This window comes from Aspergillus chevalieri, chromosome 3, assembly GCF_016861735.1.
Source record: "Aspergillus chevalieri M1 DNA, chromosome 3, nearly complete sequence".
NCBI classification, from domain to species: Eukaryota; Fungi; Ascomycota; class Eurotiomycetes; order Eurotiales; family Aspergillaceae; genus Aspergillus; species Aspergillus chevalieri.
The window spans coordinates 3,185,658-3,203,126 of record NC_057364.1 but is presented as its reverse complement, the minus strand read 5'-3'; the positions used below and the strand labels follow the sequence as shown (position 1 = coordinate 3,203,126).

The window sequence follows — 17,469 nt, the reverse complement described above, 5'->3', positions numbered from 1 at the left end:
GAATGAACCGGGGTCAAGGTTGCATGTCATCGAGTGCCTGTCGACAAGGTTGCTTCTGTAGAGCCCTCTTTGATATCAAAGATCTCGACATTTGCGCAATTGCGTGTGGCCTCTGGGGTTCTCGGTGCTGAGATCCGTTACTGTCAGCATGATCTCTACGAAGATGCATTGAGCTGTGTTCACTCGTGGGAGCAGGTGCGTCCTAACGGTTGTCTGGAAACCTAATTAGTGGATTGCTCAAGCGACCTGAAGAGGCAATATGCTGAATTTACCGAGCCTGAGCGGAAAGTGCACTTGAAAGGCAGCATTTAAAACGCAGTATTTTCTCCATTGCGGTTTCCCACACACCCTAACCTGACAGACTTCCCACTGACAGTGTAATGGAGACGAAGATTGGGACAGCCTCCTCATTTCGATGTCTCCGTCGGGAGGATTTTTGCTGCTAGTGCGACTAAACGATATCAGCAATCCAGGTTCCCGGATGATGCTCCCCTGTGAAGGAGCTCAAGTTTGCACAGAATAGCCCAGCAACCGATTTCAAACATCATCTAGTGCCTCGACACAGCTGACAAAACGACGTAATGTTAGCCATGATGATGCAGTGGCCAGGTAATGAGCAACCTACCATGCCATGCCTAGAAATATTATGAGGGAGCCCTAGTTCCTTACCCGTTGCAGCTTGTATATAAAATATTTCAAAACAAGACACCACAAACCTGAAATTCAGCGTCAGTACTGGCAAAAAATTAGGTCAAGGCTTGCAGATACATACAGCACCATCAAATTCCAGTCAGCGTTGGATACATCAAATGAAGCGTTTGATATAAACTGGAGAGATGTCCACGAGGGCAGAGACGCCTTTCATGTTGGATGTTTAGCCCACGAGAACAAAGCAATTTCTCTTGGAAATCCTTTGTGGGCTCCAGAAGTCGAACCACATAACAAGTTGTATAATTCCTTTTTCCTTCCACTGCCGGGTTGTGTTCCAGGCAGGAACCGGGGTGATCATTTGTGGCGTCACGGGGCAGTTGATAACACTGTATTAACATGGTCTCGTCTTTTCCATACGAATAGGTTTATCCATTATGGAGCAAGCGATTGATTCAACCAGAGTTCAAGGTCGTGAAGACGGACCGGACAGGACTCATTGTGTGCGGATGCCGTCAGAGTGGTCTCCGATGATCCGTAAAGCCACCCGTTCGTATAGACTTAGACAATAAATCGTGTTATTGGTGCTTTTGTTTATATATCCAACCCACCAGAACTGTCGTTGATCCAGGCCCCATCTGGAGTATGTTTGTCAGTACCATCATGGTCGAAAGGAAGGACCTATACGTACATGTCATAAAACCCGGGGAAAAAGCCGTGACATCTGATTCTTGCACGCAGGCGAAAGCATACTCTGGACGTCATCACATTGTTACACGCAAACATATCGAGCTGTATGTGAGTCCAGAGACACCAGTAAAGTTGTACGGGAAATAGAGGGACAGAGTGCTCTACCGTATTTTTTAAAGAAAGGAACTGAAATATAAAGGATCTAACATCATCGCAGACCAAGCATAATAATGACAAAATAGTGAAGGTAAAAACTATATAGAAACCATAACGTATTCAACGGGCGAGCGGCGAATACGGCCGAAGTGCGAATTTTCCCCGCAACCACCAAAATATTCAACACAACCATTTTTAACACATCATTTCTTCTACTTTTTATACACAAAAATGCCTTTATCTAAGGAAGCCCGTATGCAAATGGCTATTACTGCATGGAAAGAGAAAAAAGTTCAATCAAAATTGAAAGCCGCCCAGATATATGGTGTCTCTGAATCCTCCCTCCGCAAGCGGCTTAATGGAATCAAACCACGTACAGAAACACGTGCAAATGGCCATAAATTGACAGAATATGAAGAAGAAGTGCTTGTCAAGAGTCTACTAGATGCAGACAAGCGAGGATTCTCAATTCGGTCAGAATTCCTGCGTGGAATGGCGCAAATTTTACTTCGTGAGCGTACACAAGATCCAACTGCAATTCTTGGAATCAACTGGGCCTATTCCTTTACCAAACGTCGTCCTGAACTACGTACAAGATACAATCGAAGAATCACATACCAGCGGGCAAAACAAGAGGATCCAAAGGTTCTTAAAGAGTGGTTTGAGATTGTACGCAAGGTTATCCAAGAACATGGTATACATGAAGATGATATCTGGAATTTTGACGAAACTGGCTTTGCAATGGGACTCTGCACAACATCCAAGGTTATTACTGCAGCAGAACGCAGTGAGAGACCTCGTACAGTTATCCAGGGAAATCGTGAATGGGTCACAATCATTGAATGTGTGAGCTCTAAGGGCATTCTTATTCCAGCGGCAATTATCTTGAAGGGGAAAGAACACCAGGCTGCTTGGTATGAAGAGGATAATCTTCCCCTGGATTGGAAGCTTACCAACAGTCCAAATGGCTGGACAACTGATGCGATTGGTCTCAAGTGGTTAAAGCAAATTTTTGATCCTTTTTCAAAGCTGCATTCAACTGGCGCGAAGCGGTTGCTTATCCTTGATGGTCATTCAAGTCACCAAACTGCTGAATTTGATGATTTCTGCAAGAACAATTCAATTATCTGTCTTTGTATGCCTCCACATACATCTCATCTTCTTCAGCCCCTGGATGTCGGGGTTTTTGGGCCGCTCAAACGCGCATATGGAAAACTAGTGGAAGGTATGATGGTGGCTGGAAACAACCACATTGACAAGGAAGATTTTCTACATTTATACCCTCCTGCACGCAAAGCAGCATTTACCAAAGGGAATATATGCAGTGGCTTTGCAGGTGCAGGTCTTAAACCATTGAATCAGGGTCGGGTTCTTGAGAAAATCACCTTTCAACTTCGTACACCAACACCACCGCCAAATCTAACTGAAGGCTCAATCTCGTCTGCTTTTCAAACACCTCAAAATCCTCGCCAGTTAGACCATAAGGTTCGCAGCCTACAAAGAAGTCTTCGGAAAAAAAGGACACTTTCTAGCAGCCCAATCTCTCATATTCAACATCTTGAGAAGGCTGCACAGATGGCGATGAATATGAACCTCATTCTACAAGAAGACATCAAGGTTCTACGGGCTGAAAATGAGCGGAAAATGAAGAAGAAGGCAAGGAAACACACTTCTCTAGGGGATGACCTCTTTATCTCTGTACAGGAAGGCCGTGAGCATATTCAGCAGCTTGATACTATTCAGCAGCTTGATGCACAGCTTAATGAGCAACTTAATGATGCTACACCTCGCCAGCGAGCTCCACCACGCTGTAGTGGTTGTGGGATTATTGGGCACACTATAAGGAGATGTCCTAGTAAATAGACATGTATTTAACTAGGAGATAGTCTCATTCAGTCAGATTGAATGGTGTTGGTGGTTGAAAAGCTTCGAAAAGTAATGGTTGCGGGGAAAATTCGCACTTCGGCCGTATTCGCCGCTCGCCCGTTGAATACGTTAGTATATGAAGTGATCTCTGTATACGGCCGCAGAAGTCAGAAAAATCGAAGAAGAGAAGAGTGAAGAAAAGAAGAAAATGTATATATGCCCAACAACTACTGAATCAGCTTTTCTAGCGGTGAATCAAATGCCCAAACGACGCGTGATGATGAAACTCATACATGCATAAATACAGCAAACAAAGAAATCCAAGACCTCGATGCCTTTATCAGCTCCGGTTCCCTGCGGATTACCATCCTTGTTCGTTATGATCCATCTATGTATCCCGCGACAGTCAGTGGCACTGTTCCTTCTAAAGAGTAAAGGTTGTTTGCACTTACTAATTGCAGTATCCTCTCTGTCGCTGTCCATTCTTCTCCCTCCCCGTCCGGGACATCACTGCTCATCTCACATCAGCCACCGCGTCAAGAAAAAGCAGACCAATGAATGCAACAGAAAGAGTCTCACACTTGAAAAAAAGAAGCGACATCCCCAACCTCTGTCATTACTACCTCTCTCACCCCCTCCACATCCATCCCCGACTCTTTCCTCAAAAACACAAACCTCGAACCCCCCAAAAACATCCTAACCTGCCCGAACAACCTCCTCAACCCCTCCTCATACTCCGCATCCCTTCCCACATCTCTATTCACCCTCCCATTAACCCCATTAGCCCAACTCCCACCACCCCGAACACCCGTACCACTCCCCCCCTCAAACACGACCGCATTAATATGTGTAACCCCCGCAAGAAGCAGCCCCCTCACAGTGCCTACTGCATCATACTGCGAAAACAAATCAATTTTAACGGGGATCACAAGCGATGTGTCGTGTTTCGGGAGGTGGAAGAAGGAAGTCGAGATTTCGGGTGTTAGGAAGCGGGTTGCTGCGAGGAGGGTGGTGTTAGGGCGGCGGAGGAGGGTTGAGGAGATGAATTTGGGGAGGGCTGTCATGTTATGGCGTGGGTTAGATTTGTTTGCCAGTTTTTTTTTTTTTTTTGTGCTTATTGGGTCGGATCGGGTATTAGGATCGAGGGTGGATTGGAATGGGGGAGGTACTTTACCTTGGTCGGAGTTGAGGATTAGGTATGTCGGCATATTGCTATAATATTGTTATGATTTGTGATGTTATATGAGAAAAGAATAAGAAACGAAAAGACTCGATGCACTCCGTATATATTTTCGATAATATACATGCCCGACCACCAATTTGTCAAACGCACGCCCGTCAGTTCACAATTCGTCAATATCCACGCTTCTTTGTTCCCTCGCCTCGTATTAGCGTCCTGTCGCCCGATATCAACTCATGATTAGCGCCGAACAAACAATGAACTCGTGTGATAGTCGTTTTTAGCGTGCATTGACGTATTACCCCATTGAGTAATAATAGTAATAGCGATGGTCCATTCTGATCATGTACTATCACATTCACGTTCACTTTCACTTTTTCTCCTCGTCGCGATTCCCTTTCTCTTTCGCAGCTTCGATCCGTTGCCGTCCTTCCTCTTTTAACTTCTTGTCGTCATCCCGGTTCAGTGCAACCTGTGGCATGAGCACGACAGCTAACACGAATGCGAACGCTGAGAGCGCCGCGCCGATGATGAAAATTATCCGGAAGCCCTTGCGATAGGCTGGGATTATTAGCGAGCGGGCATGCTCGGCTTCGTCGGCGGGGAGCTTGGAGAGGTAGTTTGTTGGGCTGGCGAGGAAAGAGCGGGTTTCAGCGGAGGAAAGGCCGAGGGAAGAGATTGATGATGAAATCAGGTTGTTGCTGGTTCAGTTAGTTGTCTGGAATCTGGATTATTGGAAATTGAGGAGGACATACATGATTGTACCGGCGATGGCGAGGCCGAGGGTTCCTCCGAGGTTACGGACGAAGCTGGACGGTGTATGCGTTAGCTATTTGTCGATGTTGGGAATGGAGGTGATAAATACTTCCGGAACGCAGTGACAACAGCCATTTCGCGTCGTTCGACACCAGCTTGTACGGCAATAAGGGCCCTATGCACTATGTAAGTATTTGGAATCGCTCCATGGCGAATGAGGACTCACGGCTGCAATGTATTTCCAACACCAACACCCGTCAAAATACCGTATCCGATTTGCTTTCCGACTCCGGAGTTCTCATCCAGAGTCGAGAACAGTCCCAGGCCAACGGCCCAGATCATCCATCCGAAGAGAATACACTCACGGTAGCGACCGACCCAATGCACGATCAGGCCGGAGGCGGTGCTACTCACAGCTGCTCATGTTAGCATCCTGCCATAGGCAATGTGATAAAAGAACATACTCTGGAACAAAGTGATGGGCAACAACATCGCACCCGCCTTAACAGTCGAGTAGTTAAACACCAATTGATAAAACGTCGGGATGTAATACACTTGCACGAGAAAGTTCCACCCATTGACGAACATCGTCAAGCAAGCACCATTCACAATCCTCGATTTGAAGATGTGCATAGGAACCAACGGCGTCGAAGCGCCCTTCCACTGCCAGAGCACGAAGCCAATGGATACAGCGACACCAACTACCAGCGTCGCGATGACGTGCGCTGAGTTCCAGACATATTCACCACCACCCCAGTTCAATCCGAGGAGTAGCACAGCTGTACCGCCCAGGGCAAGACCGGCACCGACAAAGTCAACAGCTTTGAGCTTAGCCTTCCAATCGCCCTCTACTGGACGCAGAGGCATGAAGAAAAACACAGCCAGCGTGCAAATAGCAGTGAGTGGCAGATTCAATCTGAAAATCCATCTCCACGAGTCCTCGTTGACACTCGCCAATGCACCTCCAATAACCGGTCCAATGCCATTCGCAATGGCAACAACCGCGCCCAGAATACCCTGATACTTCCCTCGTTCTCTCAACGGCACGACATCGCTCACAATCATCTGTGCCACACTCATCAACCCACCACCACCAATACCAGTAAAGGCGCGGAAGATGATGAGTTGCGTGGCCGACTGAGCAAGAGACGCGGCCAACGAGCCAAAGAAGAAAATCGCTAACCCGACGAAGAGGACGAGTTTGCGGGACCAGATATCGGACAGACGGCCGTACAGTAATTGGAAGCAGGTCGAGGTGACGAAGTAGCCGCCTGAGATCCAGGAGGTTTTGTCGCTGGCTCCCAATGCATTGCCGATAATGGACAAACTGGCCGCGAGGGTGGTTTGGTCCATCAATGCGACAAGATCGACTGTTGAGCAGGCGAGGAAGATCTATTCGTGGGGTACATGGTTAGCATCGTCTAAACACCAACCAGGGTGTATGTAGGTACCGTGATAATAGTCCTCTTAGGAACATAATTGGTCTGTTCATTGAAAACAAACCCGCCATTATTGCCATTGCCTTCAACAGGAGTCTCTGGCTGCGAGACTGACTGCGGCGTGCTTGGACTGGCCTGCTTAGCCTCGACCTCGGAAGCCATGATGCTTGTCTGACCGTGACACTCAGATATCCTCCGAGACGTTGACAAAAAGAAAAGAAAAAACCGCACAAAAGCCGCACAGAAAACACCGGAGCTTAAAACGCACCCCGGTCCAATCTTCCGAATTCTTCATATTTCGGTCCCCTGCCAAACTAGTTATTTCCCTGCTGTCATAATTTTTCCCGAGGAGAATCTCCGTCAAAGTGGCTTTGTAGAAAGCCGCCGATCATCCTGCCAAAGATCTGCACAAGAAAAAGGACACTAAATTAAACCCGCTCAAACACTCTCACCCAAGGTCCTCTGCCTTCTCGCTTGCAACAGAATACACACGGTCGATTGCGCTTGGCAGTGAGTACCCTGTTCGTGAGGATAGCGATCGCTGGGCGCTTGTGTGCTTCCTACCCTCCTTGATAGAGTAACTCAAGGCTTCAGCCGACATTACGGGGCTGATCTTGACTGCATCAAGCATCTCGAGGTTTCTGGGCATTGGCCTCAAAGGTACTTTTTCATATTGTCTGGGCTTGCATGGCGAATGTATCCCGTCGGCAAACAACTCGCATATGAGGGTTCAATGCGTGTTGTTGTCGGATGTTTCCCGCATATACCGAGTATAGTAGTAGTTTCGCTGTCACTGGCATCCGGAGGGTTGCTGTATAGTGGGGTACGTTGACGCGGTTATTGGCAAAAGTTAATAGGACAAGGCGAAATATTGAAAGTTCAAGGACGGGAAAATAAACGAGAATTAAAGAGGGGAAGCTTGTACGCGCAGGGCTTTATAAGCTACCCCTCTGCTGTACTCTGTGCTCCAACCCTAGACCTGTCATTCTTCCTTCAGTTCTTCATCTCAGAGGCACAATGGCGGGAAACGAACGAAACGTCTACACGGGCCCAGACGCCCTGAAGAAATACTTCGACCCGGACTCAGCGCCTCCGCTACCGTTGGTTGAGCTGCCGGAGCACTTGAATCCATTCTACAAGGATGGCGTCCGCATCTATGCAAAGATGATGACCATGCATCCTGCCAACAATGTCAAAGCCATGCCAGGTAACATTACCCACCCCGAGGGAAAAAGACCCTACGTGTCGCTGCATCGATACTAATCTAATCCTGCATAGCAATGAACATGCTCCAATCAAGCGTAACACCCTCCACCAAAACTGTCATCGAATACAGCTCGGGCTCAACCGTGATCTCCATGGCCATGATCGCCCGGGTAATGCACGGCATCGACGACGTGCGCGCGTTTCTGAGCAATAAAACCTCCGAAGCTAAACTGCGCCTTATGCAGTTCTTCGGGCTCGACATCACGCTCTTCGGAGGACCTTCGCAGCCCGAGCCGTTTGATGAGCGCGGGGGTATTCAGAATGCGCGATCGATGGCCCTGGGATCCGGGGAGATCCTTAACCCGAACCAGTACGAGAATGATGATAACTGGGGCGCGCATGTGCGATGGACGGGGCCACAGATCTTCAAACAGTTACCCGAGATCAACGTGCTGTGCGCGGGGATGGGGACCTCAGGGACTATGACGGGTCTGGGGACGTATTTTAAGGAAGCGAAGCCTAGTGTGGTAAGGCTGGGAGTTTGTACGGCGGCGGGAGATAGGGTTCCTGGGCCGAGATCGTTTGCGTTGTTGGCGCCGGTTGAGTTTCCGTGGAGGGCTGCGGTGGATGTTATTGAGGAGGTGAACTCTTATGACTCTTTCTCGTGGTCGTTGGATTTGTGCCGCGAGGGTATTGTTTGTGGGCCGTCGTCTGGGTTCAATCTGAAGGGGTTGTTCCAGATGTTCGAGAAACGCAAGGAGGCAGGGACTCTGTCTGAACTCGCCGGTCCGGATGGCCTCATCCACTCTGTGTTCCTTTGCTGCGACTTGCCATACCAGTATATCTCCGAGTACTTTTCGAAGCTGGGAGCTGACAAGTTCCATCCCATTCGCAATGAGGACCTAACACAAGTCGATCTCTACCGCTACGACGAAAGCTGGGAACGCAGCCCCATCGTCCTCTTCACCCACTTCTACGAAACCCCGAAATCTCTCACCCAAAACCTCCTCTCCAACCTCATCCTCCGCCCGCAATGCTGCGTCCTCGACCTCCGCACCGCTCCCGACTTTTCCACCTGGCACCTCCCGGGCTCCGTCAACATCCCGTTGCAGAGTCTGAACTCCCACACTCCGAAGCCGTTCTCGGACCCGCAGGTCCTGGAAGCCGAGTGGCGCGAATTAGAGGGGATTTTCAGTGAAGAAAAGGCCATTGCGCAGTTAAAGGGACGCCATGTGCTGGTGATTTGCTATAATGGGGACACGGCAAGAATCGCGACGAGTGTTCTGCGGGCAAAGGGAATCGAGGGTGACAGTCTGCGGGGAGGATACCAGGCACTGCGTGACCACGGTCTATGGACCGAGGGTGGTGTTGAGGTCCCTGCGCCGGTGGAAGAAAAGCATGAGATGCCCTATCCGACCGCAGTCCCGGTGGCATCTGGCCCGATGAATTGATCGCTATCATTTGTGTATATTTTCATGTTCAAATGTGTCTTCAGATTGAATACGAATAATGGTACGGAATCAGCATCCGCTGTCAAAGTGTGTAGAAATAAATGCGCGCAAATGTGCTCAGCACATCCCAATTAACTCCCGGCGCTAAAACGCTTGAAATCTGCTCAATTGTGAGCATTGCCGGGGGTTATTAACCAATCAACAATAACCATTTCGAATGACCTTGTTGCCGGCACGTGTTCTCGTATTTTAATCTTAAGTATGAATATATCAATAATGCTTCGTCCTCTTGACTTTACACTGTAGAATACTAATAATACTACTAACTGCAAGATGATGGACATGGACATGTCGGGAGGCTCTGGCTCCGGGGGCGTCCCCTGGTTGGACCAACCGGTGATGTTACATTCTTCCCGCGCCGACAGCTGCTCCATGACTCCCGAGCAATGCGCATATCGCAACTACCACTGGAGATACTGGTAGGCACTTTTCAACTGCTTCCGGAAGAGGTTGACTAACCGTTGCAGGTATGAGGCTGACCACGTGTACTCGCTCAATACAGTATATTTCTTCTGTGCGACGATCGGGGTCTTCGCCATCGCCAATTTTCTAGCCAAGTATGCGCCGGTTCAAGTCAAGAGGAGTGCCGCTTGGAAGAAGGCCACGGCGGGGTTACGGTATTTAGCGTATAGGGGGTATGAATTGCCGGTCGTGAGGTATTGGTCGCCAAGTTTGGGGGTTATCCTACTCGGACTTGCGGGGACAGTGTTCTGTTTTGCGATGACGCTCGGTCCGAAGCCCTATTACTGGCCTGAGGTGCAGACCGGCTCTTATGGGAGCAGTCCGCCTATTGCAACGAGGACGGGGTGGATGGCTTTGGCTGTGCTGCCCTTTGTTTTGTACGTCTGGAGGTCTGGAGTGTGCCGCATATGCTGACAGGCTGATAGGGCGTTCGGAGCCAAAGCGAATATGATCTCGGCGTTGACTGGTGTGCCTCATGAGAAGTTGCAGGTCTTTCATCAATGGTCTAGTTATGCCATGTTCGTTCTCGGCCTGATTCACACCTTCCCGTTTATCGTGTATCATATCCACAAGGGCGATATGGTTATGGAGTGGAACACGAGCTTGACATACTGGACCGGTGTTGCAACGCTTATTCCACAGGCTTATTTGACGGTCATGTCATTGCCATCTATACGGTATGCCAACACTCGCATGGTGGTGAGATGATGCTAATTGTATAGGAATCGGTACTACGAATTCTTCAAAGCAACTCACTTCATCGTCGCATTGCTGTTCATTCTCTTCTTTTTTTTCCACTGCGACTTCCGACTATCCTCCTGGTACGATATCCCGCTTCATACACTGATGTCCGCTAACTCAACTAGGGACTACTTCATCGCCGCCGGCGCAATCTACCTCCTCTCCCTCTTCACAGCCCAGATCCGCACCTACTTCATCCACGGCGTCCACTCCGCAACCCTCGACCTCCTCCCCTCCGGCCTCCTCCGCGTGAAGGTCCCTACCATCATATCCTGGCACCCCGGCCAACACGTCTTCGTCCGCTTCTTCACCCTCGGCCTACACTCGCTCACAGCACATCCGTTCACGATCAGCTCCATCGCCTACGATCCAGAAAGAGTCGGGAAAGCATCCGAGATTGTCTTCTACATCAAGCCAAAACACGGTGTTACAGGCCGTCTTGCCAAGATCGCTGAAAAGAGTCCCAGTTGCACAAGGAAGGTTTTGTTGGAGGGTCCGTATGGGGGGCTTTCTGAAACACGTCTCGGACAGTTCGATCATATACTTGTGATCGCTGGTGGCTCAGGTGGCGGATTCTCATTATCGGTTCTCGAAGAAGCGCTGAAACAACCTTCCCTCGCACACGGAAATATCCAAATTGTCTTCGCGACTCGCCAGCAGAACATGGCAGATTGGTATATCGACGAAGTCGAAACAAAACTATCCACCTTCAACGCTTCCAAAAACAACTCCATCTCTGTCTACATCACATCTCACAACCAACCCGCCCCTACCAACAAAGACACCACAGACCCAGACCCAGACGCCGAACCAAGCGATACCAAAAACAAAGACCTCCCCGAACAAAATGTAACCTCTGCATCCACATGCTCGGGATCATACAGCATCGCTGTGAATAGACCGTTCCGGCCTAACCTCCCCGAGATCGTCGCTGCTGCTACCAACAGAGAATCGGGGAAACGGGTTGGAGTGTTTGTTTGCGGGCCGGCTAGTATGTTGCATGATACGCGTAATGCGGCTGCGCGGGCGCAGAGGGAGGTGCTAAGGGGGAATGTCGAGGAGGTGTTTTTGCATACAGAGCCTTTTTCGTGGGTTTTCCTGACCTTTTCTCTAGAGTGTGGGTGATGGCTAACTGATTTTTCTAGGTGGTGAGCGAAATGTGTGTTGATTATGTTGATGTGGAATTGTGTAAATACATGAAAAGTTTTGCATCGGGAATGGATACTTGCATTATTCTGTTTCTCTGTTCTTCCCTGTATGATCATGCACCTGTGTGTCTCTGGTCAACCGGGCTGCCGCATCTGTTTGCATCTGACATGTCATCACTGACTGTTCCTGCACGCGCCATAGGCAGTAATCAAAGGATATTCCCTTTCTTTGCTGATCGAACATTCTAGCTGCTTTCTCCATTCAATATAGTTCTTCATGGAAAGTGTATATGAGCGTCTTCTTCAAAGCATTCACATCACCTTTATCTCCGTATATACCAATCCCATCCTTCTTGCACCTATTCTATATACTTCTATATACGACCGTCTTCATTTGAAGAACTATATATCGTCTATAATTGTTTTTTGCTTCTCATGATCTGTTTGCTGTGACCATATACCGTCCTGGACTTGATCAAGAGCATAAAGCTTTGTGGAGACCATCTCACCAGCACGAATGGTCTGTTCTTGTCAACGAAGTCGATACTCCAACAGATACTTCCAGATCGCCCTGATTATCCGTAGTCGACAAGAGTTTCCGAGCGCGAACGAGGTGGAACGAAAGCAAGTACTTTATGAAATCGATGAATGTCTGCGCAATGCTTTCTTTGGGTTTGTAGTGCTTTAAGAGTTGCTAACCTATCTACAATCTAGGAGACCAGACCTGCTGGAAGATTCGACAATTTCTTCATCGGCAGTGGCCCCTGGTAAATTGGATGAGTTCATATATGAAGCAGCTGTGGTTCTATTCTGTGAGTGTCTCTCCTTTTACAGAAGACCTGATAATAACGTACCATGCAGATATACGCTCTATATATTACCATGCTCAATCGTTCCGTTAAGACAGGCAAAACAGACGCGGCATACTCCATTGATCACCTCCAGCGAGTGGCAATATTGAACTGAAACCATGCTTGACGGCTGTCTGTGGCTTGGCTACATAATTGATTGGGCGTTGATGAAATGGCTCCAAGATAGCTGTCCTTCTATACGAAGTCACCGGCTTTGGATGCATCTTAACATGTACCCAATATTGCTTTGATCATATCAACCCGCTGTTATCGTGCTTCGATATTTGGGTAAATGCTCTTGGCCACCGCCATTTGTTACCGAGTTCTACACGCCGAGCCGTGCCCACTGAAAGACCGCACACAACAGGTGTCGCAAGGGTGCAAACAGCACCTTCTCTCACCAGATGTCACACAACAAGTGAAAGACAAGCATCAGCACGAATGGTATTTCTTGCTGCCGACCAAGTCCTCCTGGTACGCTTTTTCTCCCGATACTTGATAACCGAAAAGAACCAGAAGAACTAGCACCATAAAGCCAAAGTCAGGGCTTGCAAAGATAAACACCCGAAGGACTCTCCGCGAACATGTAGAGCCACTGAAGATTTGTTCTTTTTTTTGTTTTTGGGGTGTGGTGGATTAAATCCGATGTCAATTATGCCGAATTTCGTTCTGTTAGTATATCCCTGCTGAAGAAGAAGGATGATACGAGGCTAACATACTGTCATAGATATATACGGTCCCGTTCACCTTGGCAACAAGTCGGTTGAGAGGATGAAAGTCATATGGGCCACAGCTGTTGCCTTCCTTGAATGCCAATATCGAATTTAAGCTAATCCGGACACGTTGTCTGTGTTTATTGTTCATGAATGTTACGGCTCTGAATTCCACCGTTATGTGAGTGTTAGCCCCGGATCGAGATACGCACAGCGACCTCCCGCACTGCTGCGTGAGTCAGCCAATGAATCAACTACACTCGAAAATGGCGGTAGCAGATATTTTGGAGCCATGAAGAAGCGTTCAAAGTAGTATGGAAGAGACCAGGTGGAAGCCAGAGGAAAAAGAGGTGGCCAAACCTCTAGAACTAGTCCGGTAACGCGAACTGTGGTTACATCGCAGTTTTGACCGATTCACAGCATAATGCCTCCGTCTATCTCGCCCTGAGAGCTTTGGTCTGGTGCCATCCGGTTGGATGCTCTTGGTCGTTTGCCGTTATTCGCCATGAATCCTACCCCATGGTCAGTTGGTCGGGGCTGTGGTTGAAAGTGAAACGTACTGGCACACGAAATGGACTTCAGGTTCGGAGACAATCTCGTAACCCAATGCTTACGAGGACAGACAACAATCAGGCAACATTCGCATATCTCTGGGGCACATACAATGGGAATATTGTTCTCATACTGGTATCAGACATCTCGGAGGGCTTGCACAAGTAGGTATCTTTCCTGTGTGAAAAATATGTTGGTATCCCGCCCCCTTAAGAAAAATATGGCACTCACATGTAATACTTTGCAGAGATATGACAACAATGTTCCTATCAGATTTGCGTGCTATATACTATACTGCCCTGCAGCACAGCGGAGTGAGGTGCAGAGTTCAAGATGTTCTGTACATTGACCGTGGCTTGCTTTTCGCTCTTTATGCTACAATGGAGCCCGTTACGCTCTCCGCGGGCTCCATTGTTCGAGGAGATTGTCACACAAGATGCGGCAACCATGTCAATGAGAACATAACGGTATTTGCATGGAGCTACCGACTCCAAAATAATCGTGCCTCCGCAAGTGCCTTTATCCATGCCGTAACCAGCGTAGAACACCTGAAACTCAGTTCGTGCCTCTGGGCGACCACGAGTGAGCAGATACCGCTGAGAGTGAGGGAGTGAAAAGCAAAGCTATCAACACGCTGCAGATATTGAACGCAAGACCAGTTCGACACGATTAACAAAAATGGATCAATCCGTGCCGTTTGTGCGCAACGAGAAATTCAACACCATATAACCCTCCCTGGCCTTGGTGGCTTGGTGCTATCAATTCCATGGGGAGAGCGCAGCGACACGCTGACAATGAACCTCGCGCTGTGGTGGCTGATTATGCTAGCCTATTAAAAAAGTAATCTGGTTTAGCATTGGGTCTCGCTGTCGTATGTTCCGTCGCAAATACAAGGCTCCGAGGAAGACGTTGGATACGAATGAGCTAAATGTTGCATTTGCAGAAATCCATGACGCTGCTCGTATGTGACTTTCATTATTTATCAATTTGATTTGATGCAGAGACGCAAAAGCCTTGCTTGGGCTGACAGAGAAGTGTATGTCGGCGAAATGGGGTTCTGGACAAGACTTTCGAAGGAGTTGCCATGCCCTGTTTCTAATATTATGGAGGCACTGTCCAGCAAACGGTTTGATTTACATCGGGGATATCGGGGAGATAGCGGCGACTTACTGGTGGTCGAGGTGAAATGTCCCTTTCCTTTGCTGCTGTCTACGGAGTTCCGCGTTTCAACATCAAAAAAAAAAAAAAAATAAGATGGTAGTAATTAATATTACCTTCTTTGATCATTCGCTTCTGGATATATTGTGTGCTAGTATGTCTCGCTCTAGAAGGAAACGAGTTACTGACCTGGCTTTACAGGGATATATACGCTCTATATACCGCTAGTTTTCCCGCGTCCTATGTGTCCTTTTAGGCACCAAGTTGCCGACCACTATAATTGTCGTCTGTTCACAGTGAAAGGATTCTGGAATGATTAACGTCCGCGATCCCGCTTGTAAGGGAGTCAAGCAAAGACGCTATGTTATCGCCGGACTGGGACATGATTTTGGATGTAATGGACTTCTCTCTTCTACTCGAATCAACTTCCCATTTTTCTAACCAAACACAAGAATCGATCCTTACAAATACACTGGGCCGGTTCTCACGCGGGGCTATGCAGTACAGCATGATACTCTTTGACACTTCCACGCCGCATGCTGACCGAGATTTTGCCCTAGAGTCCAGACCTATTAGCACGCTACACCAGCGATATCAGAGCACTTCGCGTCTGCATGGGACAAGCAGATGGAAAACATGGCAAAACGCCCTTGGCCATTGTAATAAGCGCTCGCCAAACGCCGTTATACCTGTGGCTTTCGAATATTTCTGTCATGAATATCGTCATTGGGTATCGCCAAACGTTAAGGCATCTTTGGCTTTTCCCTGCTGTTAGAAATACTCATTAAGGTACGAAATCCATCTCTATAGAGGCGAAATGCTTCTGCTTTGTTGCTTGTGTAGCATGTGCTACACTCTACGTTCCCGGATCTCAGTGATGGTAAGTGTCCATCTCTACCTAAATCAGTACTCAAGCCGGTCAACTGAAGACGGACAGAGGATTCAAAAACCAAGCTTATTGAAGCGGAGAACCAAAGGGTGGCGAATGATTTTCTGTATTCCTTCAGCTACGAGACGATCCCGGTGCAAGTGCAACAATTATCCACGCCTTTTGGACTCCGCCGACCAAGCTCCATCTTCCCATTTAGTTGGAAATATCATTAATTCATCGTGGCTCCGATAACCCCCCCACCCCTCCCAAATCCGTACACGTCTCTCTTCACCAGGTGGTATGACCACTCACATCGGACATGGGCTTCAAAATTAAGATCTACATCAGGTCATTAAGCCACGGTTACAAGCCCTATCTTACGGCGCTGATATGCTATAGATCCGATATCCATGACGATACAGAACTCAGTGATTTTACAAGCAAGACGAATACCGCCACATTGCACCCTCACCAAGTATAGAGGATTCCTTTACCAAACTTTGATCCGACTTCGTCAGTACCAAATATTTAAACACGCACACGGGAACAGACATGCATGAACCCAATGTCTACAGGGCTACGGCCTCATTTGTTTTCACTGATTGGTCGTGGGTTCAAAAAAATCCATGCGTGAAATAGATGAGCCGTCACTGGGAAGAATCCCAAGCGCCAGCCCGATATGATCACCACGTCGACGGACATCGTCATGGGCAATACATTTTTGAATTTGAGCGAGGGGTAATCGGCCTCTATATGGGTTGATCATGATGGGTGGCTGGCTTCTGAGCCTCTTATCATTGTTCGTTTGTTTCATCAATGCACGGTTTGTCCGGTTTAACCAGATACTTGAGGAACATGATAATCGAAACACTCCACGGACTGTAAAAAGTGAGGGGATGCAAGCAATTCTTCTTTCACTAACGGGGAAGCCCCGTAACCAGGGGCCAATGCTACCTCAAAATCGGAAGACGGATACCGGCTATATCTATCCTACAGTCGTGACCGTGTGACAGGAAGCATCGTGTCCCAAAGTATTTCGAGCAACAAGTGGGAAGCCTCTGAATCTGCTGAATTAGGACTTCAACATACCGACTTCAACATCTACATAAACGGAGCCCACAAGGGACCATTCCCATACAACGCTTGTTGTTTTGGTTCATAAATGGCTATAGAGTCAATTCCGCCGTGGAAATTGAGCTATGAAGTCGTAGACTGGTGCTGCTAGGCCTCTAATGGTCTAAGAAGATTAGCAGATGATCGATCCATCACAATGTAATGCTATACCACACCGATGACCATATGATTAATGGCCAACAGACGGAGATCCGAATACCAGCGTCTGACGGACATTTCAACTCCTGAAACGCGTATAGATGATCCAGGGTCAAGGTTAGCTATCCTTCGAGGCAGACAGTCCTTGAAATGTGACACCTGGTGATGACTTTATATTGTGGCAAAGATGATCTTCTCTGGTTACCGAGGGCATCCATTCTGTGCGACCAGCCGGGCGTCTAGTGACGA

The 17,469-nt window shown here is 48.2% G+C and overlaps 5 protein-coding genes across 5 annotated transcripts; 3 read left to right on the top strand and 2 right to left on the bottom strand.

Annotated features, from left to right (window-relative positions):
- Positions 1–1,725: 1,725 nt before the first annotated feature.
- Positions 1,726–3,357, top strand: ACHE_31139A (uncharacterized protein; the record flags this gene model as incomplete). Its single annotated transcript, XM_043277835.1, has 2 exons — positions 1,726–1,967; positions 2,091–3,357. 2 exons carry the CDS (start codon positions 1,726–1,728, stop codon positions 3,355–3,357), a joined length of 1,509 nt encoding a protein of 502 aa, XP_043135674.1.
- A 364-nt stretch (positions 3,358–3,721) lies between these two features.
- ACHE_31138S (uncharacterized protein) lies at positions 3,722–4,424 on the bottom strand (the record flags this gene model as incomplete). Its single annotated transcript, XM_043277834.1, has 3 exons — positions 3,722–3,748; positions 3,813–3,870; positions 3,940–4,424. 3 exons carry the CDS (start codon positions 4,422–4,424, stop codon positions 3,722–3,724), a joined length of 570 nt encoding a protein of 189 aa, XP_043135673.1.
- Positions 4,425–4,910: 486 nt separating this feature from the next.
- ACHE_31137S (putative MFS drug transporter) lies at positions 4,911–6,897 on the bottom strand (the record flags this gene model as incomplete). Its single annotated transcript, XM_043277833.1, has 6 exons — positions 4,911–5,241; positions 5,296–5,349; positions 5,406–5,471; positions 5,523–5,712; positions 5,761–6,688; positions 6,748–6,897. The coding sequence occupies 6 exons, from the start codon at positions 6,895–6,897 to the stop codon at positions 4,911–4,913; spliced, it is 1,719 nt and encodes a 572-aa protein (XP_043135672.1).
- An 855-nt stretch (positions 6,898–7,752) lies between these two features.
- Positions 7,753–9,392, top strand: ACHE_31136A (putative cysteine synthase B; the record flags this gene model as incomplete). Its single annotated transcript, XM_043277832.1, has 2 exons — positions 7,753–7,942; positions 8,014–9,392. The coding sequence occupies 2 exons, from the start codon at positions 7,753–7,755 to the stop codon at positions 9,390–9,392; spliced, it is 1,569 nt and encodes a 522-aa protein (XP_043135671.1).
- A 333-nt stretch (positions 9,393–9,725) lies between these two features.
- Positions 9,726–11,807, top strand: ACHE_31135A (ferric reductase family protein; the record flags this gene model as incomplete). Its single annotated transcript, XM_043277830.1, has 5 exons — positions 9,726–9,871; positions 9,920–10,291; positions 10,340–10,591; positions 10,637–11,743; positions 11,801–11,807. 5 exons carry the CDS (start codon positions 9,726–9,728, stop codon positions 11,805–11,807), a joined length of 1,884 nt encoding a protein of 627 aa, XP_043135670.1.
- Positions 11,808–17,469: the final 5,662 nt, after the last annotated feature.